The 25,967-nt window shown below is 37.1% G+C and overlaps 2 protein-coding genes and 1 pseudogene across 2 annotated transcripts; 1 reads left to right on the plus strand and 2 right to left on the minus strand.

The window, feature by feature from the left end:
• Positions 1–9,800: 9,800 nt before the first annotated feature.
• Positions 9,801–10,352, minus strand: LOC125647023 (uncharacterized; annotated as a pseudogene).
• A 994-nt stretch (positions 10,353–11,346) lies between these two features.
• LOC125646883 (uncharacterized) lies at positions 11,347–14,264 on the minus strand. The gene is made up of 4 exons (XM_056141735.1): positions 14,153–14,264; positions 13,735–13,858; positions 13,075–13,568; positions 11,347–12,693 (listed from the first exon to the last, which is right to left on the minus strand). The coding sequence occupies exons 2-4, from the start codon at positions 13,833–13,835 to the stop codon at positions 12,602–12,604; spliced, it is 687 nt and encodes a 228-aa protein (XP_055997710.1). The 5' UTR covers positions 13,836–13,858; positions 14,153–14,264; the 3' UTR covers positions 11,347–12,601.
• Positions 14,265–14,798: 534 nt separating this feature from the next.
• LOC125647024 (von Willebrand factor A domain-containing protein 7-like) lies at positions 14,799–23,873 on the plus strand. Its single transcript, XM_056141736.1, has 14 exons — positions 14,799–15,138; positions 15,341–15,463; positions 16,425–16,598; positions 16,914–16,977; positions 18,510–18,607; positions 18,804–18,992; positions 19,231–19,422; positions 19,742–19,861; positions 20,595–20,753; positions 20,945–21,061; positions 21,184–21,338; positions 21,557–22,389; positions 23,167–23,489; positions 23,732–23,873. The coding sequence occupies exons 1-12, from the start codon at positions 14,889–14,891 to the stop codon at positions 21,632–21,634; spliced, it is 1,719 nt and encodes a 572-aa protein (XP_055997711.1). The 5' UTR covers positions 14,799–14,888; the 3' UTR covers positions 21,635–22,389; positions 23,167–23,489; positions 23,732–23,873.
• The last annotated feature ends 2,094 nt before the right edge of the window (positions 23,874–25,967 follow it).

Here is a 25,967-nt window from a genome sequence, read left to right on the forward strand (position 1 = left end):
AAAGATCTTTTTCTCAAGAACCGCACACGTGTATGAGAAAGTAAATGCATATCGATGTAAAGCAGGAAGGCCTCTACCACAATTGTAAATTTCATGATCCCCAGGGTAGGGGTTCCGACCCCAGGGTGGGCTCAAACTTGGTATGTAGTGTTTAAGTGTAAAACACTTAAATGAAAGGTGAAGATAACGAACAGTGATCACTTTCATAATTCCTATAAGCAATACAAAATAGAGACTTGGTTAAACACGGAACCTGGACACGCCAGAGGTGGGGTCAGGTGTGCCTTGGAAGAGTAAGCATCCCTTATCGACCGGTCACATCCGCCGTAAGACTTGTATCTTGATCAGGTAAACGGAGTTATCCGTAGTCAAAATCAGTGTGCCAAGAACGGCCTAACAATCGGTATGAAACACTTCAGACAGTATTTGACCCATTTAGGTTGTATTGGAAAACTAGATCGTTATAACGACCATAGAATTTGCAAAATGCTGACTATACACGAGACTATTGAAACCCCTGTACCATCAACCTGTTTGTCGGTAGCCTGCCACGATTTAAAAACTGACCATACGTAGAACAAGCTCTTGCGTATCGAATCAGTTGAGTGATATAAACACCATATGCAAATGATAATGGAATATTGCGACATAAATATGGGAAGTTGACTATGGAGAAGCTGAAAGCATCCCGTTTGTCATAAAGTTGAGCTGTTAGTTTGCCGTTAATATCTATTTTCAATAAAATATCTAAGTATGAAACAGAAGTGGACAACTCTGTGATGTCCTTTATTTCGAGGTCACAGGAATATATCGAATCGACAGATGAATGAAAATTATTATCGTTAATAGATAATACGTCGTCGATATATCTAAATGTAGAATTGACGGTCACAGCAAGAAATATTTTCTTCTCACGTAGCAGGTTTTGAATAAATTCTGCTTCACAAGAATATAAAAACTGGCCAGCTAACAAAAGAGCACAATTCGTGCCCATGGGAATTCCAACAGACTGTTGGAATACCTAATCACCAAAGACCACGAAGAAATTGTCAATGAGGAACTCTAGAATATTTTTTATTCAACTTCCTTGTGTGTAGAATCAGAGTGGTGTTTAACAAAATATTTTTTTGGATAACTGATCACTAGATATGAATATTTGCATTTTCCATTTTAGCTGGAGAAGCAACTGTCTATGATGCCAAAAAGTCTAGTCTTTAATTCATTGTGAGGAATGGTCGTGTAAAGTGTTGAAAAGTCATACATTTTGATGTTGATTTGAGAAAAGTTTTGCGATTTCAAATTTACTCAAAGTTCTTTAGAATTATTTAGAATCCACGTTTGATTTACACCACCTCTAGCATATGCAGTCGTACAGAGTGCGCACATCAACACATTCAATAGATAGATGGATAAATAAATAGATAGATGGATGGTGTTGATATAGTTGAAAATGAGGACATGGAATCACTTATTTCAAATAATCCTAAATTCAGAGAACCTTGGTCTTTCAATTGGCGACAAAATTTATCTTTATTATGAATTATGTCGAAGGTTATACCAGACGATTGGCTAAATATGAAAAGGAAGAACTTAATACCTTGTCAGAATGAATTACGAGTACAAGAAGAATATTAAAATCCCGTATTACGTAGGCAGTACGTACCCCTACTTCCGTGCTATATTTATTTGCGGTTGGACTAAGCGAGGTAACCGGTACACAAAACTTAACTGTGTACACTTAATATTCGGTGGAATTACAGTATATTACAGATATATGAAATTTTGTCACATGATGAATCGTGTAATTGGAGTGCTGTCTATAAACACTGTAATTAAACGCTCATGCTTACACCCAAACACAACATTAACACAAACCTATAATCAAATGTGGTTTGACTAATTCAATATGTAATTTACATCTATTGTGATCTGAAATATACTCCACTATTTTTTTTTTCTATTGTGAAATATCGCCAAATCTTCGTGAAACAACATGCAAATGAAAGAAAAGCTGATTGGCGCCATTTTAAATTTTGTCGTCTTTTTGTTATTTTGAGGAGAAACCGCGAGAAATCGATAATTAACAACTTTTTGCTCAAAAATCACGAAAAGACGACAACAGAAAAGTCGTAAAAATGACGATGTACATATGCAAAAACGACACAGAAAACTCTCTTAGCGACCAATTTATCCGCCTTTTCGTTTTGTCGTCTTTTCGCCTCGAAATAACTAAAAACGACAACTTGTAACTGGCGCCAATCAGGGGGAAATTCATTACAAAGGGAAAGCTATGATATTTTAAAATGGCAGAACACCACATAGTCACGTGATTTTAAAGGGGCGTGTACATTATGCCGAGGAAGAGATTGTGGTATTCCAATCCGAAAGGAAATAAAAACAATTGAATGCCTTAGCTTAGGAACGAGCATCGATAGCTGTATGTAGTATGTTGAGAGTGCATTTTAATATCAGAAATATTTTTCTAATTCTTTTTCAAATCTTTGTCAATTTATAATATAAACTACTTTGTGGTAAGATCATTGTAAATCACTACTAAAGATCATAAAGGTTGGTTGTATTTTGTTTAATGTCCTGCTTGAGAATCTTTCACTCACATGGAGACATTACCATTGCCAGTGAAGGGCTGCAAAATCTCGGTCTATGCTCAGCCTTTAAGCAGGGAGGGATCTTTATCGTGCCACACCTGCTTTGACACGGGGCCTCAGTTTTTGCGGTCTCATCCTAAGAACCGCCCCATTTAGTCGCCTCTTACGACAAGCAAGGGGTACTGAGGATCTATTCTAACCCAGATCCCCACGAGACTGAAGACCATAAAGGTGGTGGCGTGTTCACTAATCATTGTCATAATTATACTAACTCAGTGTGTGTAACATTGGTAATACTTTGAAATCATTACACACCACGAGTTAGAGACATTTTGGGTAGACACTAAATTCCTGTAAAACTATAAAATATGATATAAATGATACATAAGCTGACAATATAATGCTGAAATTTATATCTAATATGACGAAATCGATATAGGAAATATTAGAATATCTAAGAGAAAAATTATTCATGATGATGCATTATATGCAATGAATTTTAAAGTAAAAAATACAAGCTTGTGATTAACTTTTTGTAACGGTCAGTCTAAGCGTATAATGCCTCGCTTGTGAGGTAGCTTTTCTAGTGAAGTGGTACAGTCTCTCTCTGTTTCTCTTGATCACGCAAGTTAAGCAGCAGTGAGCGTGATCAGCACTTGGCTGGGTGACCGCTACACGTTACAAAATTGATGGCAGCGTAGTGACTCTGGTGTTTGGTGGGCCTTCTTCTGGTAGAGTCTCTTCGGATCTTGGGGCTTCGTGTCCATGTACGGAACAACGAGTGGTTGTCGTTGGTAACGGCGGATGCCGTTGGTGAAGAAGTGCCAAACTTTCAGAGAGAATTCACGCTAAGCTTCAGGACGAAGCTTTCTTGAGCAGGGGGAAATGTAGCGGTCAGTATAAGAGGGATCTTGTATTGCCTTGCTAGAGAGCTAGCTTTTCTAATGATGTGGTAGAGTCTCTCTCTTGATCACGCAAGTTAGGCAACGGCGCGTTATCAGCACTTGGCTGGGTGACCGCTACACGTTACATTTCATATGACGATTTTAGACGATTCATCAGAAGCAGGATTGTATTGTGTGTCCACTAAACCTATGAATAAACAAAAGTCGTACGAGGTGCAATTTAATATAGATTCCATAAGAATTTAAACTATATAGTTTTTCACCAAAATGAGAGGTAAATGTGATCAAACAAGAATGGAGTGAATCGGAAATCACTGAGGCTCGATTATTGATTGATTGTATGCAAGGTGAAGATAACGAACAGTGATCAATCTCATAACTCCTACAAGCAATACAAAATAGATAGTTGGGCAAACACGGACCCTTGGACACACCAGAGGTGGGATCAGGTGCCTAGGAGGAGTAAGCATCCCCTGTTGACCGGTCACACCCGCCGTGAGCCCCATATCCTGATCAGGTAAACTGAGTTATCCGCAGTCAAATCAGTGTGCCAAGAACGGCTTAAAATCGGTATGAAACACGTCAGACAGCATTTGACCCAATGCGAGGTTGTATTGACGAACTAGATCGTTATAACGACCATAGAATTTGCGAAATGCTGACTTCAATCGAGACTGTTGGAATCCCTGTACCATCAACTTGTTTGTCAGTAGCTTACCTCGATTTAAAAACTGACTATACCCAGAACAAGCTCTTGCATATCGAATCAGATGAGATATATAAACACCATATGCAGGTGATAATGGAATATTGCTACATAAATGTGGGAAGTTGACGATGGAGAAGCTGAAATCATCCCGTTTGTCATACAGTTGAGTTGTCAGTTTGCCGTTAATGTCTACTTTCAATAAAATATCTAAGTATGAAACAGAAGTGGACGACTCTGTGGTGTCCTTTATTTCGAGCTCACAGGGATATATCAAATCGACATATGAATGAAAGCTATCATTGTTAATAGACAAAACGTCATCGATATATCTAAAAGTTAGATAATTTCTCACTTAAATGAAGATGTCACCAAGACCGGTGAAGGGCTTATGCTCACCGCTTACGGCCATTGAGCAGTAAGGGTTCTTAAGCGTGCCACATCTACTGTGACACGGGACATCCGTTTTTAATGTCATCTCCGAAGACCCGTGACATTCACACCTTATGCCTAGCTTTTGGCAATGGGACTGCCACTACCATTTTTAACGACTTTGGTGCAAGGTGAAGATAACGAACAGTGATCAATCTCATAACTCCTACAAGCAATACAAAATAGATAGTTGGGCAAACACGGACCCCTGGACACACCAGAGGTGGGATCAGGTGCCTAGGTCTGTCGCGGCCGGGATTCGAACCCCGACCTTCCGCATGCGGGGCGAACGCTCTACCTCTAGACCATCTCGACGGTTGGATAGATCTTGAAGGTTTTGAAAAAGTTTTGATACATTATTTTTATACGTGCTTACCCATATGGATTTTCAATTCTTGATTTATGAAATAAGTTAAAATTTGACAACCAAAACCTACGAACATCATCTTATAATCTGCAGACTTTTACTTGAATATAAACGTATGCGAGTGAAGAGATTTTTAAGAAATATTTCTTTCTGGGTGAACGGTTAAAAATCACATTGAACAATCAGTATTACTATGCCAATTTTCATTTCAACTGCTTAAAACGTGGGATGGTGAACATTTTTAATCGAAAATTGTATTGGTAGGCCGCTGTTTACATACTAATCTTGATGACAGATTTTCCCGCTTACCTTTTCAAGATGCACGGCTCGCGGTGAATGTGATCGGTCAACAAGGGATTCTTAACACCTAGGCACCTGGTGTGTCTTGGGGTCCGTGTTTGTCCTACTCTGAATTTTGCGTTCTTTATGAGATTGATCACTGTTCATTATCGTCTCTTGTCATTGTTCTTGATGTTGATAAAGAGAACGTGTAATTGATGTTGTCTTCATACGTGAGTGCAGGAGAATACTAATTTTGTTCTGGGGTGCTTTATCAACTTATAATCCATTGTCTGTATCTTTAAGGAACAGTATATCATCTTCTCGCACATCAATGCGGAAAATGTTTAATTCGCATTACAAATAAGATAATGATCACACAACATATTGAACCTGTGACATGTATCCCTGATATATACATAACACAAGCAGATAGCTTTTTACACCTATTGAAAATGTTGAAATCTCTTGGAATTTTCCCCAAAAAATCTGAATAAAAGAATCAAACTTTTTGAGAAGTTGTAACCAGATTTACATATATGTAGAAGTATAGACTAAGAGTGAAATATTGGTCACTCGTAAATAGGTCACGTGCTGAAACCATCCCGGCGCCGCATCACACGTTTAACATGGGCAGTGACTGTTCCTTCGCCAAGCTCCCGGAAGTACAGGTGAAAGTCTCGGTTCTTTCGGATATCACCTCCAACAGAAGTTATGTACCATGGTGGGTGCAAACTTCCACCAGAGTTCGTTTGCTCACAAACCAAACCCTTCCACTTCGGCATTATGGGATAGCGATTTCTTAGGCCGCGTATACTGTGACGTCACTGTAGAATGACGAAAAAACATAACGTCAAACGTAAACAACTTTCAAAACAAGAACGTAAACATCCAGTTCATTACTTTACACAATAATTTGAACAGAGTCTCCCTACTTTTTAATGATCTTTTGATCATTTTATGTTTAAAATAAAATCCATACTTTTATATTAATGCTCTTAATAGAGGGCGAAGCCCTCTCACGGCCCGAAGGGCCGTGAGAGCGGAGCTCTCCCTATAGGTAACACGTATATACATGTTTAAAAGGAAAATATAGGAAAACAATGAAAAATTAAACCATACCTATGGAACTTGAAAAGTTTGGTACTAATGGCGTCGATTCGAATACTATCGCGTGGACATGTATTTCTCCATTTTGAATCTCGTCTACCCTAGTTCACGTCGTTCTGAGATGTTACAAAAATTCGTAAAAGCATGTAAATCTTATTTTCTTAATCATATATAATCACTCCACCATTAACGCCATGTTTGTTGTTGTGGTTCAGACGCTATGTTTGTAAATTTGCTAAAATACGACGCTGAATATGACGTCACAATGTACTGTTTACATCAGTTGCGTTATATTTCCCGCGTTCAATATATAGGCGGATCAAATCCTGCTAACTTCGGGTTGTTTTTGTTCTGTTTTGGATATCGATACTAATGCCAAAATTATTTTGCTTCGCCCTCAAATACGGTCACGCCGTAAAACATATTATTAATATCTTCAAACTTTTAACTGCGAACTACTTCTTTAGTGTAATTTGTCTGCGTGATAATCGCGGACTCACAATATACAAATCTGTATATTGTGGTGCGTCACATAGGAGAGGTCTATTCGTAGGTGACGTAATGAGGCCTCGACGGGGAGTTTGTGGTGGGTGTTGGCACGATGCTACGGCTTTGAGCGCCATGCATAGGGCACGACGTCACGTACGTTAAGATGGTGGCGTCTCCAGTGGCAGATTTAAGAGGGGCGCCCCCGCCCTTAAGATTTTCAAATTTAAGGTAAATCGTGGTATCTTGTTTAGAAAAATGTAAACGATAATCAATTTCTTCCACTTTGAGCAATTAATGACAAAATTTTTCGATTTATTGAATTACTTTTATTGAGAGAACTTAACACCCCCCCCCCCGAAAACCCTTAAAATTTGCGTCATTTTATTAATTTCCCTATATCAAAAATGTCAGAAAATAGTAAAAATGACTACATAGGAGATATATTTTAAGCCTTATAAAATCCAGGAACTTCCGGGGGCTTCGTACTCATGGCCCACTGGGACTCTCAAGACCACCCCAGACCCCCTGCTTCATAAAGTTGCCCCCCCCCCCAACCACAATTTCTGGATCCGCCCCTGGTCTCTATAGGAGTGAAGAATTCTTTGTAGATACATCATGTTGGTTTCATTGTAAAAATATTTGTTAGCTAAAAGAAAAAAGAAAAGGGACGTAAAACAACAACAATCAACACACACCAACTTCACTGACAGCAGACGATCTAAAACAACAACAATCAACACACACCAACTTCACTGACAGCAGACGAACTAAAACAACAACAATCATCACACACCAACTTCACTGACAGCAGACGATCTAAAACAACAACAATCAACACACACCAACTTCACTGACAGCAGACGATCTAAAACAACAACAATCATCACACACCAACTTCACTGACAGCAGACGAACTAAAACAACAACAATCAATACACACCAACTTCACTGACAGCAGACGAACTAAAACAACAACAATCATCACACACCAACTTCACTGACAGCAGACGATCTAAAACAACAACAATCAACACACACCAACTTCACTGACAGCAGACGATCTAAAACAACAACAATCATCACACACCAACTTCACTGACAGCAGACGAACTAAAACAACAACAATCAATACACACCAACTTCACTGACAGCATACGAACTAAAACAACAACACACACCAACTTCACTGACAGCAGACGATCTAAAACAACAACACACACCAACTTCACTGACAGCAGACGATCTAAAACAACAACAATCATCACACACCAACTTCACGGACAGCAGACGAACTAAAACAACAACACACACCAACTTCACTGACAGCAGACGATCTAAAACAACAACACACACCAACTTCACTGACAGCAGACGATCTAAAACAACAACAATCATCACACACCAACTTCACTGACAGCAGACGAACTAAAACTGCAAGAACACATCTTAGAAAATATTTTGGATATGGAAAAAGGTTGTTTTGTTTGGAAAGGTGAAGATAATGAACAGTGGTCAATTTCATAACTCCTAAATATATTTTATTCATAATAATAAAAAAGGACTGGTAACTAGTTCTTGCAACTTAAAACACAATATATTTCCTTTATATAACAATGATAATCATGCAAACAAATCGTAAATACAATCTATACTTGAATACAAATAAATGACCGTGGTACAAATAATTGCAACTAATACATCCAAACAGTGGTAGAAGTTTTACGATACAATATCACTTACAACCATTCATTTTTCATTTCCCAACGTATAACAAAATGAATGTCTATTGTGTGTAAGCGAAGTCTTAAGGGACTACAAAAAATTAGAAAAGATTACCTCATGGAGGGAAATCCTTAATATTACGTCTGAGTAAATTATACTTTTAAAGATATAAAAAGTTTGTCTTAGTTATATGTAAGTGTGAATTGAATTAATATATCATTTACCAAATGTAAAATGTGCCGGTTGTTTCTGAGCGTTTGTAGATATGATCTTACGAAACATAATGTTCAAGGAAGGGTCATATAAAAGTTGTATACACTATTGAATGGTTTTCCGTACTAATGGTAAATGTGAGTCAATTGTCAGAAGACCCAGTTTTTCATGTGTACGACTTACAATACTAGCACTATATTCAGACCAAAAGCGTAAGAATAGGTTGAACATCTTTTTAAATGCATGCAATAAATACACACCAATGAAAACACAAAATGAATATGATTTAGATATATATACCTGAACAAAACATATAAAAAAGACAGATTGCAGTTCTATATTGCTCTATGGAGCCACCCATTTTCAATTTTCTGAAAATACATAATACATATCGATGTAAATACTTGCAACCGTAGACATCATTGATAACAAACTGTTCTAATTGTAGTTTATGAAGTCTGTGGTAGGCACATGTCATCTTGGTATTGGTGAGACAATCGAAAAGGAACATTCATCTGTAAAAATATGATACCCTTTTTAATATGCTGATTTTCTTAAAGTCCTGAAAGCTGAATTTCCCTTATACTAAAGGATCCTTGCAGGAGAGCCTATTCTATTACATATCACCTTTCTGCTCTGCGAGGTTATCATATAGCATATTCAAAGTGTTAGTCACAAACAAACAGTTCTGGTAATTTGTTATTAGAAAGGTGAAGATAACGAATAGTGATCAATCTCATAACTCCTATAAGTAATTAGAGTTGGGCAAATACAAATATACCAGAGATGGGAGCAGGTGCCTAGAAGGACTAAGCATCCCCTGTCGACCGGTCACACCCGCCGTGAACCCTATATTTAGGTCAGATAAACGGAGTTAACGGTAGTCAAAATCAGAATGCCAAGAGCGGTCTAACAGTCGGTATGAAACAAGGCAGACAGCATTTGATCCAATGATGGGTTGTATTGGCAAACTATTGATATCCTTGATTGTTGTTGATATAGATTTTTGACTGATTTTCATTTCATTTAAATAATTTGTTTTCATGACGATAGGGTGTCTAGTGATATCCCCCATTTTTTTCAGTTTGGATGCACAATTATCCCCAAACAAATAATCTGTTACGGGAATGGGATTGTAGAGAAAACCATTTTCTATACCGGAAATTCAAAATATTTTAAATATCTTTTCGCCTTCTGGTTGAGACATTGTAAAAAGCTTTTCCTAAAATGCTAATGGAATCTGCTAACATCTTTTTAAAATTCTGAGGGCCAGTCTTTCTTTGTTGATCTACATATCAGCCATTTGTCGGAGACCTTTGTAGTATTATTTGTAAATCAAGATCTTCGATGAACCTGTGTGTGCATAGCATCCCAGATTTCTTTATTAACACGATGGACCTTCAATAAATTGCTATTTTCTGGACGCTCAGACTTTTCTCTAACTCCCCCATACTCTCTTTGCTGCTTGTAATGGACATCACTGCATTCACAGCCTGTCTCAATGTCTCATATACTTTTGGTTGATTGATTGTATATTGTTTAACGTCCCTCTCGATTTTTCACTCATAACGAGACGTCACCATTACCGGCGAAGGACTGCAAAATTTAAGCCTATGCTCGCATTGCTCGGCGCTTATGGTCTTTGAGCAGGGAGGGATCTTTATCGTGCCACACCTGCTATGACACGGACCCTTGGGTTCTGAGGTCTCAAAGGAAGGACCGTCCCATGTTTAGTTGCGTCTTACAACAATTATTGCCGTAACTGTGCCTCGGAAATTAGTAATGTCTAAATTTTCATTGCACGTATTACGCGCCGTAGAATCAGAGCGTATCTGTTTAACACTATCTGTAAGAGACGATATAACAGATTATAAGATCTTGTCGATGCCGGGCTGATTTTTCAATTCTTGGACGTTTATCTCGAGAACGGATTCTGACTGGATTTTTAGCTTTTTAAACTTTGTTTACACCGGTCGCGGTAGTTCATTAATTAAGCGTTGGCTTCGTAACCGGGAGGTCGTGAGTTTGAGCTCCGCTCGTGCCATGGCCGCGTCAAATCTAAGACGTTAACATAATCAGTGATTGCTCCTTCGCGAAACACTCGGTATGTCAAGGTGAGAATCACGATGAGAGATGGCCTTACTAGCGGCAGGCGTTGGCACATTAAAGACCCCTCACTGCCCTGGCCCTTAGCGCTAAGCATACTATTAGGTATATTTGTGATACCTCACCTACAGCTGATGACGTCTCAATATGAGTTAAAGGAGACATGTTTTAAAATGTCCACACGTGTTTTCACGATTTTTGTTTAGAAAACATTGTCCAAGATGGACAGCATTTCATTATGATCTTTATATTACACGCAGTGTTCACGATGTGGCGTATGTATCTCTCCGTACGTGAGTTTTGTTCTGAGGAGCTGGTTGTCTGTCTTCTTGTGTGTGTCTGAATGCCTACACTTTTGTTTATTTACAATATGACCTAAATTTAATCCACATTAACAACACAAAGATTGCATGGCATGGAGCATTTTATTGAAGCAGTTGAAGTAATTGCAACAGATTCACATAAAGTGATGAAAACAGATTCACTCAAACGGAAACGTTTTGGATTTAAAACTAGTAAACTTATGTTAAGTGTTCAGTGATAAATTGTTTACAGATGGATGTCACCAATATCAAGATGACAATCACTACCATAACTAAAATATTTGGACCAAAAGAGGGGCGGTTGAATCCACCGGAAATAAATGTCTAATGGAATCAGTTCTTGTGGTTTAGTTTTGGAACTATTTTTTTTAAAAATGTGTTCCATAAAAAAACCCGGCGATTTCAAAGATACCTCTGGTCTGCCATTGATTCTTCCACTATGTCGAAAATAACACAAAGGACCATTGAATCTTAGCGAAAGTGTGTAACAAGCTAACTCATTTTAATTAGCTGCATTCATTCTACAATCTAAGCTATACTGAATGCCATAAAAACGCACTCTCTAATTAGCAATTCAAGTTTTATCGAAAACTTCCAGTTTTTATATTCGACATATGGGATTTTAAAAGCATTGCGTGATCAATCCTTTCAAACTGCACAAGTTTGAATAAAAAGAAGACCCTGGAATAAATAGCACCTATTTAAGGTCGTTCTAAGATTAGTATTTACAAGTATGAACCTTTTCAATGCTCTATAGTTAGTTATTCAATGAAAGTTTTAAAACCGAATCTTTGGGGTGCATTCTCAAGTGGGTTGTCTTCGGGGGGATCATTTAAAGTGGTAGAGAACTTAAAAGTTATTAGAACTTGTTTCCTATCCAGTGTACTTTGGAACTATATCCTAGACGCAAAGGCAATGTGTCATAAACGAAAGAACAAAACCACTTATGTAGACTGGAGTTCTCAAGTGTCTCTACACAATAACTCTAAATGTTCGATGTCAATAGATTACTAAGTTAACTTTTTGAATATATTAATACAGATGAAGTTGTGTTTCAGTATTTTTTTAAAAAGAAAAATGACGAAACTACAGATTTCTAACAACCCCCAGTTGGATATGCACAATTCTGTACTTTCACTTGGGAGAGACAACGCTCAATTTTTTTCAGGAATTATTCCTAAAGCCCAATTGTCCTGATTTACTATTCTATAAAGATACAGCTGCAGGAAACATGAAATACGTGTAAATTTATGTTATATACATGTAGCTCTGTTTATCTACACACTTTCCAAACAAGACCTTTTCTCTGCATTCGATTCAAATCAAATGGTTGCACCGGATCTCTAGTACCCGGGGTCGCCGGGTGTTGTGTGACTATCTGAATCCCACAATGGCTTCTTTAATTCTCCGTTAACTGTTGACATATCCGTCTTCTCTACAAGTAAAAACTGAACAAGATGAAACAGTGATCGATCTAATAAATTATTTAAAGAATACAAAATTGACAGTAGGACAAACGGGTCCCAGGAAACACTAGAGACGAGATCAGGTGTCTAGGAGAAGTAAGCATCCCCTGTTGACAATACAATGTAAAGCAACGGGTATTCATACAAATTTTTCTTCTGTAAATTGACTATATCTAAATGAGCAGAAATAGTGCATACACACAAGCAGTTTTCGTATTGAAGCAATGCTCAGGATATTGTAGGCATGGAGGAATGTTTTCGCTTAGTTACACATTTACAATTTTTATCAGATTGACAAAATTTCTTCGATTTACATATTCCCCAAATGATTTCGAACAATTGATACCTACCCGAGAAAAAAGAAAATGGTGTGGGATCGCCCATTTTAGGTCGTGAAAGACTTCCTGTTGGTGTTTCAGTGATGGCCAATGTTCTTCTAAGTCTTGTCGGGCTAGGTGTGTTGACAGGAGTCAATTCTTCGCCAATATCAAAATGATCGTACGACATTCTTGTGTGATAGGACGGAGGGCGCACATCGTTTTCATTTCCGTAAAATACACTGTCATTGGCAGCAATTATCATCGGCGCGGGGCGCGGATCAACGTCAGGTAAAGCTACTTCACTTAGAATGCTGGTTCTCCGAGTTCTTGGTTCCTCTGAGGTCACTTCCCGGAAGTCGGAAACATTGCTCAGTTGGCGGAAGGTCTTTAGTTGAATGGCGTCATTTTGTTGGTAGTTTTGTGGCGGTACCCCGACTTCTACATCGTCTGCCTCGTACAAATCGTCAAGAATTGCATCTTCAGAAAGTTCGTCCAGTAGATCTCTCTGAAACTCACAATCTGCTCTGAAATCGTACAATAACCTATTTAAGTCCCCTCTGAGTTAATTCCTTTCAAGGTTTACTCATTGTTGCATTTATTGTTACGGAGAAAATATAGAATAAATCAGATGCCGAAAACTTGAACTATCATTTTTATTCATCAGACATTTACAGTTCAAAGTATATATACTTTTTGGTATTTTGCTTTCTCCATATAACAACACCCGCTACAATTCCAACGAGGGCCTCTACCCCAACCAAAATCAGGACAAACTCCCAAACCTCCAGCATATCTTTCTAAAGTGCATGGAATTCTGCGTGAATAAATAAAGAGAAGAAATGATGAAGGATACATGTAATTAAAGAGGCGTCATTGATTGTTAGAAAATATTCGAATATTTATTTAGTAATTTACGCTTTCCATGATAATGTAAAATCTCAAAAGTCTGGACACAATTTCAAAATAAAACATGGTTTCAAAATTTAAATATTATTAGCTTATATTTATCAATATCTTAAAAAGTTGACGTTTGGTAGAAACGATTTTTAAATTACAGATTATAGGAAAATAATTATGATAGTTATTTCGTAGAAATGAAATGCAATACCTGATCTGGTTAAGAATATCGCCATGATATAATGTTCCGGACTGGTTTTAATCCTGCCACACGAATCAGAGGACCCTGTTGGAATTTTCCCTGTATTGATATTTCTTATCGATGCTAAGTGCTTGTTTATATCGCAAGGTACGACAATTTATTTAAATTTCAACTTTACATAGCTATTAAAGTCTTCTAATAAAAAGCATTAAAGGGAAAAAGTATAGATTTTACAATCAATCAATTTAGAATTTACCTTTTTTGTTTTGAGTCGTGAACAACCCACTGTGAGGCAGGTAATCCATTGTTTAAAAGTACAAAGTCTAAATCAGAATTCAACTTTTGTATCAATCTTTTCCATAATTGGATAATTGTAATTTTATTCTAGTCAATTTGAAAACATTAATTTTTAAAAATCATTTTTTGCTTATTACAATTATGAAAATCGCATTAAATATGTTTGCAGCAGGTATTTTCTATGTGCTTAAGCTAGCTTTTGCCTATAATACCTGTCTGTATATTTCTACAATGGAGAATTTGTTTTTCACATGTCTACATTATAATCTATGAAGTGAAATCCGGGGTACGATTAGACTCGGGGAGTGACGTTAAGCGATTAGAAATGGAGATTTATTTGTATAACAGTTAAGAGGTTGTGTCAATCTTAAGCGATATACACACGAACCTGGTGCAATATGACCGAGAGAACACGTACCGTAATCCCATTTCGTATACGGCTGCAAAGATGATTCTCTGGACAATATGCACCTTGATGGTTTATGGTATAAACGCGTTCATTCCTAATGCTTTTACACCATACATTACCGACAAAGACTATACACACCAAGACATAACTGAACAGGGTATCTTGCTGGCGGTTGCGGAGTATTTTGAAACCAAAGCCGCCCCTGGACAATCCGCTCCTCCACAAGCTGGATCGCTGACAGGGATAGTTAATATCACGGCTCGAAAATTGTTTGATGCTTATTATGGATGTAAGTACCAAAAATAGCTTACTGTTGGATGGTTGTTAAAGAATAAATAAGAAAACTGCTTCACCTTCAAAAACCGCAAGAAAAATGTTTAAAATGAATTAGAAAACTGCTTCAAAAATAATAATAATGATAAAACAATAACACTAAGCGTAGTTTCGGATCACCATAACATGTGCGACTAAATTGAAAATCTTTACCCAAGCTTACGTACCAGAGAAGAAGTTTCAGTCCGCTATGGACGATATTGTTAATTACAACTCCAAAGTGGACCGTGAACATTCCAGTGAAGCTGCCTGGCATTTCAACGGTGAACGGATCAGTCAAGGTAACGGTGAACGGATCAGTCAAGGTAACGGTGAACGGGTCAGTCAAGGTAACTGGAAGGATCAGTCAAGGTAACGATAGACGAACCAGTCAAGGTAATGGTGAACGGATCATCAAGGTAACGGTGAACGGATCAGTCAGGGTAACGGATCAATCGAGGTAACGGTGAACGGATCAGTCGAGGTAATGGTGAACGGATCAGTCAAGGTAACGGTGAACGGATCAGTCAAGGTAACGGACGGATCAGTCAGGGTAACGGTGAACAGATCAGTCAGGATAACGGTGAACGGATCAGTCAGGGTAACGGTGAACGGATCAGTCGAGGTAACGGTAAACGAATCAGCCGAGGTAACGGTGAACAGATCAGTCAAGGTAACGGTGTACGGATCAGTCAGGGTAACCGTGAACGGATCAGTCAGGGTAACGGTGAACGGATCAGTCAAGGTAACGGTGTACGGATCAGTCAGGGTAACCGTGAACGGATCAGTCAGGATAACGGTGAACGGATCAGTCAAGGTAACGGTGGACGGATCAGTCAAGGTAACGGTGAACGGATCAGTCAAGGTATGTATATGTGCATGCAGAGTTTCACGGCAATCTTGATCATCAATTTGGCATTAACTTTTCAAGCTAAATTAGTTTTAACATGTTTTCATATTTAAAAAAACCCACAACTTCAAACCCCAAAGAAACAAATTACAAATACAAAACAGCAAAAACAATAAAAGACACCCCCAAAGAAAACAAAGGAAAATCCCCAACGAACCTTAACAACAAAAAAGAAAAAGCAATATATATTGTGCAGTCGATGGCTTGATTATAACCTTATAGTCGCTTTCTTCCTTGTGTTTATTAATTTTGTTAACATAAGGTAAATTATTCTAACTATTACATAGCCTATTAGTATTTTAATAAATTAATTCCATTTCTTATATTTAAAAGGATATAGTGTTCTTTTTTAGGCAATGACATTTTACTGAGTGTACGATCATCAGCATTTGACGCATTGAATGTATCGCAGCCTAATTATGCCACTGCACGTAACATGATTGGACAATACTTACATGTACTTCAGGATTTCTATAGCAACACGAACTGGAACAAGATCAACGCTACACACCATTACACTGATCTGGGTATGTAGTAATTCCTAATACAAATTCTCAAAAATGAATAATCGACGGAGACCAGGCCTCAAGACCATAACATGAGAATATTCTTAAGTCTAAATTTCAAATTCAGCTAACTTTTTAAATAATTTTCAAAAACAAATAAAATTTTCAGTATATGTTTGCATTTGAATTTTTTATAAACCGGCAGTTGCTTTTAAACATCTGTGCTGGATAAATCGTAAGATATAAGTAAACAAAATTTTGACATAAGTCTTTTCTCAGTTTATGGTCTTGGGGCCAGATGAGTTGTTTTAATTGTACTTTATTCCTTTGCTTTAGGTGTTCCCGGAAAGTCATTACTTCCGGTAGCAGCTTCAAGTGAAGATACCTGTAAAAACTGTGGGTGCGTATCATGTCAATCATTTAATCAAAACAAAAGACAATTTTACGAACTACGAAGTTCGAATTTACTCCAGATGTTTGCTTAATTACCCGCAAGATGTTGTTTTGGTTTGATTTGAGTTTTAATGTGGAATAATGGTGAACATTGTAAATTATTAGTCTATTAACAAACAAAAAGAAATTTTATTGTTACAACGATATGGATGTGAATGCTGAATTTTCATAATGGTGGTAGTCGCTTGCTCATCCTTGAAGGGGTTGTAGACCCCGTTTTCTCTTATTTGGGTTTTAATCGAAAACCCTCACATTCCATACGTCCTGCTCTTTGCCGAAGCCACAACTTTGTAATAAAGACAATTTAGAAACTGCTACAAAGGTTGCCTATAGCCAGATGGAGTGACACAATCTTAACACACGGTCACGATGTAACAGTCAGATCTGTAGCTATAAATACAAACACTTCAAAAGCACAACATTGAGGCACAACGGTTGCTTAGGACAAGATAGTAAGCCGTGAAAGCAAATCTTCCAGTTCTAAAGTGAGTGCCTTAACAATTAAGTTACCGCCACCGGTCAGTTATAGTCATGACCGGACAAAGAACGCCACCAGTCAGTTACAAAGTCATGACCCGCCGGACTAAGAATTCAAATCATTTTCTTAATCTCTTAGAACTTAATTGAAATTAGATAAAAATTTGTCAAAAAATCAGAAGCTCCTACTTGGCTCAACTTATGATTACGAACATGAAAGGTGAAGATAACGAACGGTGATCAATCGCATAACTCCTATAAAGATGAAGATAGCGAACAGTGATTAATCGCATAACTCCTATAAAGGTGAAGATAACGAACAGTGATCAATCGCATAACTCCTATAGGGAGTACAAAATAGAGAGTTGGGCGGTAAACACAGACCCCTGGATATACCAGAGGTGGGATCAGGTGTCTAGGAGGAGTAAGCATCCCGTGTCGACCGATCACACCCGCCGTGAGCCCTATATCTTGATCAGGTGAACGGAGTAATCCGTAGTCAAAATCGGTGTGCCAAGAACGGCCTAACAATCGGTATGAAATACGCCAGACAGCATTTGACCTAATGATATGTTGTATTGGTAAATTAGATCATTTTAACGACCATAGAAGTTGCGAAATGATGACTTTAATCGAGACCGTTGAAACCTCTGTACCATCAACTTATTTGTCAGTAGCCTGTCTCGATTTAAAACCTGATCATATACAGAACAAGCTCTTGTATAACGAATGAGTTGAGAGACATAAACACCACTATAAAGTTATACATGGTACAAAGGTTGTCTCAACCTGAGCCGAGGTGGTCACTGGGGAGAAAGGGTAAGAAAATATGTCACGTTTGGCGTACGCCTCGCTGGTGTGGATTGTGGAGATGTTACTGGGTTATGTTGTTAGGATGTACTTTCGTTGATATAGTTTTTGTACGTTGTCTTGTGTTTCGTTATGGTTTGCAATTAGTGGGATAGTAATTCCACAGTGAGTGTTGTAACTCGTTCTTCACAGAGTTAACCTCCCTTGTCTGTTTGACCCTCCGTTGCTGACCAACAACAACAAATTGACAAGTGGATACCGGAGCGGACAGGATATTGTCAAACCATTCAGTATACAACTCTCTCTCTCTCTCTCTCTCTCTCTCTCTCTCTCTCTCTCTCTCTTTTGTGATAATGTTCCATTATAAAACTAGGCAATCATGATTAATCTCCAAAAATTCCGAATCTGCGACATTTAAGTGTCAATATATGGTAGGTCTAGTTGATGATAAGTAACCTGAATAAATCTGAAAACAAACAAATGCAGAACCGACAACTGATCAGCAAGGGAAGTGCAGTCATGGCGGAATATTCGACACCAGCACCAACACGTCAGCTGCTAGTGGAGGGATTAACAAAGAAACGACAACTCTGAACTACTCGCCATTATTTCACGAACATGGGGAAGTTTCCAAGCTTGCCATACGACACACGAAATATTTCTTCGCTTCAAAAAGTAAATTTTATTCAATTATAACATTTTGAAGCTTATGACAAAGACCTTTGACATAAAAAGAGTGAAGATAACAAAGATTAATTTCATATATGTTCACATGATAACGCCCACTCTTAACAAGAAATCATAATTTCAAACGCGCTCTAATTAAAACCATTCCAATGTTACATTAAAAAAAAGAATAGCGAAAATGTTGGGATTTTACAAGATCACATATTGTGTTTTACTATTCATTTAGCTATTGGGTTGAGAGCTGTATTTGGGGACAGTAAATTTGAAGGTTTGTTACAATTGCACGCCGGGATATCGCTCTGCTTCGTCGTTGACACCAGTAATTCGACTGAAAGAGATGCCATCAAGCAAGAAATTCAGAACTTGATATCTTCTGGTAAAAACCCTTACAACTACATCCTGGTCTACACTAATTCAGGTAACGTTGATACATGAGTTTCATTTCTTTTTATATTTATAGAGATATGTACTATTTGCCTCGTATGTCGTATTACATTTTTGTAATGAAGACATTATCAGTGATTGCTTCATTGCATGCCCAATGCTATAACACACCGTAAGCTATCAGTGCATAGTGACGTGGAGTTATATGTTCTTTTTATTCCTTGCAAAGCATAATTTAATTATTAGACTGTGTGTAGAATGTTTAATGCTTATATTGGTTTGTAGGGATAGGATTTGGATCTACAATTCATGAAACATGTTTGTTTTTTCATTCATTTTCTCGACGAAACTAGGTCAAACGACACCTACAATTGTTACTAAAACCAACGGAAATGACCTAGTTTCTGCCTTCAGTTCCATCAACATAGCTGCCAATCATCCCTGTTCTTTCTCAACCTCAGGAACAGAAGCAGGTATAGTAGACAATATAGGTAGTAAATTAATCTCTATAGATAATGTATTAATCTTTGAAATTTGAGCAAATACTCTGGCATTCCGTAGCTCAGTTTTTGTTGATGGATAATCATTGAAATGTCTAATGAAATAACACGGCATTTTAAGTGAACATGTCATTTATTATCATGATTAAACAAATGCCGTAATATACCAAAATATACAAAATTAATTGACTGGGACAACTTATTATAAAACACCGTTTACTAATGACTAGGTTTGCAAATCAGTAAATAATATGTAAATTACACAAATTGATCCCAGCCAATACACATCTAAAAAACACTAATAATATCAAAAAGATGGCGCACAAATAAGGCACAAAGCAATGAACCATGCGAACAAGTTGCATGATATAAGTTGCTACGCCACTCATGTTGTAGTCATGGAACCTCATCGTGTACAATTTATTGATTAAAGCTAAAAAAATATTTAATATATGTGAGCTCATGATATTGGACCTAACCTCAAAATCAGGAGGGGCATCCTTTATTAATACTGTATACTCTTATGTGAGTTTTCAGTTCTATTGCCTAATAGATTTCATCTGGATACCACCGTGTTATAGATAAACGGATGGACAGACAACCCTTGCTGTCGTGTGGGAGATTCAATGAAACTGCTTTTTGTATTTTAGAATTCATGCACCATGTGTTTATGGTATACTCACTAAATATTGTTTTAATTCTTTAGCTGCAACGGCAGCAGAGTATGGTTCTAAGATATACGTATTCAGTGATGCAACACCAAAAAATGACGTCACGATACGATACATACAGGCTATGGCAACAGAAAAGGACCTCACCATATCATTTCTTCTGACAGGGCAATGCAAACAAAAACGTTCTACAAGTAAGTAGGTGATTAAAAGATTTACATGATGTTCCTTACTTTTTCCTAATTTAGTAAAACTTAGTAAAAATTCCACAAAGTTATCAAACTTTTTCTATCCAGGCTGGAGCGGTTCTGAAATGTATAAGCTTGATATATTTTGGTTAGTACGGGATGTTGCATCTTTACATCTTGAATACTTGAATTTGTAGACAAATGGTATTTTCTTGTGAAAAACAAGATAAAAGAACAGAAGCCGTTTGACCTTACTCACCAGTTTCTAGTGGCGAGTGGGAGTAACTGGGTTAAGGCTGTAAATCCTCAGCGAGGTGTGTTTGATTACCGCACGTTATCATATACACATAGTTTTTGCCTACACGCGATGATGAAGCATGCATTAACCATTACTGTGACCATATCCTTTATGATAATTTGTTGATTTTTTTTTTAGGACAGAAAGTTTTATTGTCCGTCAGACTTAATGACCCTTCTGCGGTGATGTCACTGGATTCCATCAAAATTGGCAATCTGAAACAGCCACTGAGTAAATTAAGAACGAGTCGATTTCCTGGAATTTATTCTACATTCATATCAGATTTTTCTGAAGTAAGTGATTTCCATTCATGACCATAAAAAATGTATGTATAAAAAAATAAAATATAGATGGATACACATTTTAAATTATAGATGGATACACGTTTTAAATTATAGATGGATACACATTTTAAATTATAGATGGATACACGTTTTAAATTATAGATGGATACACGTTTTAAATTATAGATGGATACACGTTTTAAATTAAATTTCACATTTGATTTCAGGTCAAGGGTGTTGATGTATTGGTTGAGGGGACGAAAAAGGACGGACACGTCTTTCAAAAGAAATCTCATCAAATATAATTAGTTGTAAATTGTTAGCATACGAAAAACAAATTCAACATAGAATGTAGTCAGTGTTTTAAGCATATTTTGTATTTGAATTCATTATTTTAAATTTTTCAATGGCTTTTCTTCATGATATTGCACCAAAAGCAGACATAATTCCGATTTACGCATCTCATTAAATACAAACTTTATGTAAAACAATATTGTTTTTCAGTAATGACAATATTAATTAAATGTCAGAATTTTGTCATCACAGTATTGTTTTTTCAACAGATTTTGTGGGAATATACCTTTCAGAAAATGCTTGTCATAACATTATTTAAAGCTCGATTCAGGTAATTCGACCAATCAATAGACTGAGTTCCTAACTAAAAGTTGAGTGATTATTCTGACGTCACCAAGTTGTTTACAAACGTGATCTTTTTCTTCCGTACTCTTCCCAAGAAATTTGCATACAGATTTTTATTCATTATAAAAGTGTACATCTGGGCATTCGCCCACAATCACAACTGCTAAACACAACTAATACTCTGAACTAAGCATATCTAACTTCTTTTCAAAGGACAAATTTAAGATGAACAAATTTTTGACCTCGTAAACTACTGACAAAATTTATACAACAGAAGGTGTCGACATTTATCACCACGACTGATTTGCATACAACGCACTCTACACGCCTTAAGTCATTAACGATTATAACGCTGTAGCTCATAAGTAAACCTTCACTCTGCTCCTTGACAGAAGAATTCTAACTGCCATTAAAGAATCAGGTATGTGCTAGATTTATATGTACTAAATGTATTTGCATGTCTACTTGTAATTAAAACAGAAATCATTTACCTTCTGTATCGCCACTAAAGAGATATTTTAACGGTAAATTTTGTAAACGAAAGTGTAATATAAAATATGAATGTTGCTTTTCATTTGAGGAATATGTGGAGTGCCCGAATGATTTAGAATTAGCAATATTCCATTATCACCTGCATATGGTGTTTATATATCTCAACCGATTCGATACACAAGAGCTTGTTCTGGGTATAGTCAAGTTTTTAAATCGAGGTAAGCTACTGACAAATAAGTTGATGGTACAGGGATTTCAACAGTCTCGATTGAAGTCATCATTTCACAAATTCTATGGTCGTTATAACGATCTAGTTCGTCAATACAACCTCGCATTGAGTCAAATGCTGTCTGACGTGTTTCATACCGATTGTTAAGCCGTTCTTGGCACACTGATTTTGACTGCGGATAACTCCGTTTACCTGATCAGGATATGGGGCTCACGGCGGGTGTGACCGGTCGACAGGGGATGCTTACTCCTCCTAGGCACCTGATCCCACCTCTGGTGTGTCCAGGGGTCCGTGTTTACCCAACTATCTATTTTGCACTGCTTGTAGTAGGAGTTATGAGATTGATCACTGTTCGTTATGTTCACCTTGCCTGAAATATGGCGGTATAATTTTGATTACCTCGTTTTGCAAATCTAAAACTTATTGAAGATAATATTCTTACATTTTCTACATGTAATAAAACGTTTTTCTTTCCAGATCAGAAACAACAGGATGCTGTATTCAAAGTGTATCGCAGCTAGTATTTTCATGTTATACTTTATTTTCAACACTGTCGGATCGGCAACGGTTCCTGTTGGAAACGTGACCAGCAGTCCGGCGGCTAATACGTCCGAACTGACCGACGCCACAAACGCTTCTAGAGATCCCGTTCATATAGAAACGAAAGAAGGCAAATTGGACCAATCCCTGAGTGTGAAGATTAGCTTTGAGAATTCCATTAATACAATTGAAGACAAAACTACCCCTAGCCCGATACCGAAGATTAGTCTTAAAGTTTTGTGCACCCTTGTCAAAGATCTGTGAGTATCAGTAATGCAATTAGTAACATCATTTTTATTGTAACAGTTTTATGATAATATCTCTTAATTTTTTTCATGCTCAGATATTGCTTCATGTACATATTTATACTGTAAGACTCAGTGAGAGGGTGCAAATATAGTTAGACTTAAAAATTCCAAGCTCCAAAAATTATGTTATAGCAATATTATGATTTTGGAGGTATTATCAAAATGCATTCATATAAAATTCTCTTTTTTTGTAGATGCAATAACCAGCTATATTCCAATTGGAGGAAATGAATACTAGAATATCTTTGTATATTATTTTCCATGATTGTCTCAACTCTTCTGTATTTATCATTATCGAACCCTAATTACATCATTAAATACATTTATGAATACAAACTAGACTTTGTTATTGATGGCCCTTTGCCCACGGAACGGATATCGACATATTCAGTCGTGACATTTAAGAACCATCGCTAAAAGCTGAAAAATTGTCCAGAATAACAGCTGCTATTTCACATATCTATCTGAAAATTGATATATTTTTTTTTATTTCTGTAAGTGTTGCTTAAGCATATTAGTTTTTATGTCAATATCCACTGTCGTAGCGCGGTGCTGTAGTGAAATTTATGTATGTAAAAATATGTACATATGTGAATGCATTTCTGTATTATGTAATCTGTAAATGGCTGAAGTTTGTAATTATCATTAATCATGACATTAATGTTTTATATTGTTTATTTTTAAAACATCATGAATGGAAATGAATCGGACACGTAAACCGGCATCATCCTATTCCAAAAACGTGTATAGAAGCAATGGTCTATTCCAGAAAATCAATTGATTGATCGATCGATTGGAAAGCGATGTCGAAGTGGGAGTATTTCATTCCTATCGAGGTGTCATCTATATGAATATAATATCAAATCTAGATTTCCTATCGATGCAGTCAAAACACTTACGCCTACTGAAAAACAGGATAGTGTTTTGTACTAACCGCCCACTGTGAAAAAGGGTATCCGTTTTGTACTAACCGCCCACTGTGAAAAAGGGCATCCGTATTATATTAACCGCCCACTGTGAAAAAGGGCATCCGTTTTGTATTAACCACCCACTGTGAAAAAGGGCATCCGTTTTATATTAACCGCCCATTGTGAAAAAGGATAACTGTTTTGTATTACTGCCTGTTGTAAAACAGTATATCCGGTAATTATTTAACGCTTTGTTCTAGAATTCGTAGTTTGAAATCTTAGCGCTTAATTTGGATTTTAGCGCAATTTCATTTAACAAGTCTGTCATTTATATCAATAGAAACTTTGGAGCACCGGTATCTTTAGCGAAATTTTCATCATTCACAAAAAGGAACATTCCCAGCGCGCCAAAATTACCCAATGTAGGGTATTCGCTTTTTTCTAATTGCCTAACTTAAAACAAGATATCGGCTTTTTATTAACCCCAACAGAAAAACAGGATATCGGCTTTTTATTAACCCCCAACAGAAAAACAGGATATTGGCTTTTTATTAACCCCCAACAGAAAAACAGGATACCGGCTTTTTATTAACCCCCAACAGAAAAACAGGATATCGGCTTTTTATTAACCCCCAACAGAAAAATAGGATATCGACTTTTTTTTAACCCCCAACAGAAAAACAGGATATTGGATTAAACAGGATACCGGCTTTTTATTAAACCCCAACAGAAAAACAGGATATCGGCTTTTATTACCCCACCCCCACCCAGAAAAACAGGATACCGGCTTATAATAATCGATTACTGAAAAACAGGATGTTTATGTCAATTACCCATTGCAAAACAGGAGCTGGGTTTTGAACTGGTGCCTACTGTAAAAGAGAAGTAACCGCACACTATAAAACACGATATCGGTTTCGTGTGAAAAAGTGTTTATCTGTTATGTTACGTTCCATTCAAAAATACAAAATATGTTAACAATCCCCCGAGTTTTAAATGACGCTAAATGTGAGGGAAGTTTTGTTTGTTTGTTTTACCCCTTCTCGCAATGTCTGAGACGTCAACAGCTGTAGGTGAAGTGCCACACATTTAGACCCATGCATGGTGCCGCCATGGCAATCGAATTTTTTCTTTAACTTGTCTATGTCTGCCGCGACACGGGGTCCAAGTTTTTAAAGTCTCACTCGAAAACCCCAGTACTCTCATTTTTAAATACCGAGTGTTTGGCGAAGGAACAATCAATCCATTTTTATGTCATATATATGAAGTGGTCAAGTAGGATCTACCTACGTTTGAAGCGGTCAAGTAGGACCTACCTATGGTTAAAGCGGTCAAGTAGGACCTACTTATGGTTAAAGCGGTCAAGTAGGATCTACCTATGTTTAAAATTGCCAAGTAGGACCTACCTATTTTTGAAGCGACCAAGTAGGATCTACCTATGTTTGAAGCGGTCAAGTAGGACCTACCTATGGTTAAAGCGGTCAAGTAGGACCTACCTATGTTTAAGCGGTCAAGTTGGACC

This window comes from Ostrea edulis, chromosome 6, assembly GCF_947568905.1.
Source record: "Ostrea edulis chromosome 6, xbOstEdul1.1, whole genome shotgun sequence".
NCBI classification, from domain to species: Eukaryota; Metazoa; Mollusca; class Bivalvia; order Ostreida; family Ostreidae; genus Ostrea; species Ostrea edulis.

Coding starts and splice junctions, on each gene's coding strand:
- LOC125646883 (XM_056141735.1), bottom strand. CDS start 13,835: ATGCTGGAGGTTTGGGAGTTTGTCCTGATTTTGGTTGGGGTAGAGGCC. Junction 13,569..13,734: donor AGAAAGCAAAATACCAAAAA/GTATATATACTT, acceptor GTACGATTTCAG/AGCAGATTGTGAGTTTCAGA. Junction 12,694..13,074: donor ACCATTTTCTTTTTTCTCGG/GTAGGTATCAAT, acceptor TTTTACTTGTAG/AGAAGACGGATATGTCAACA.
- LOC125647024 (XM_056141736.1), top strand. CDS start 14,889: ATGATTCTCTGGACAATATGCACCTTGATGGTTTATGGTATAAACGCG. Junction 16,599..16,913: donor ACACCATTACACTGATCTGG/GTATGTAGTAAT, acceptor CCTTTGCTTTAG/GTGTTCCCGGAAAGTCATTA. Junction 21,339..21,556: donor TCATATCAGATTTTTCTGAA/GTAAGTGATTTC, acceptor ATTTGATTTCAG/GTCAAGGGTGTTGATGTATT.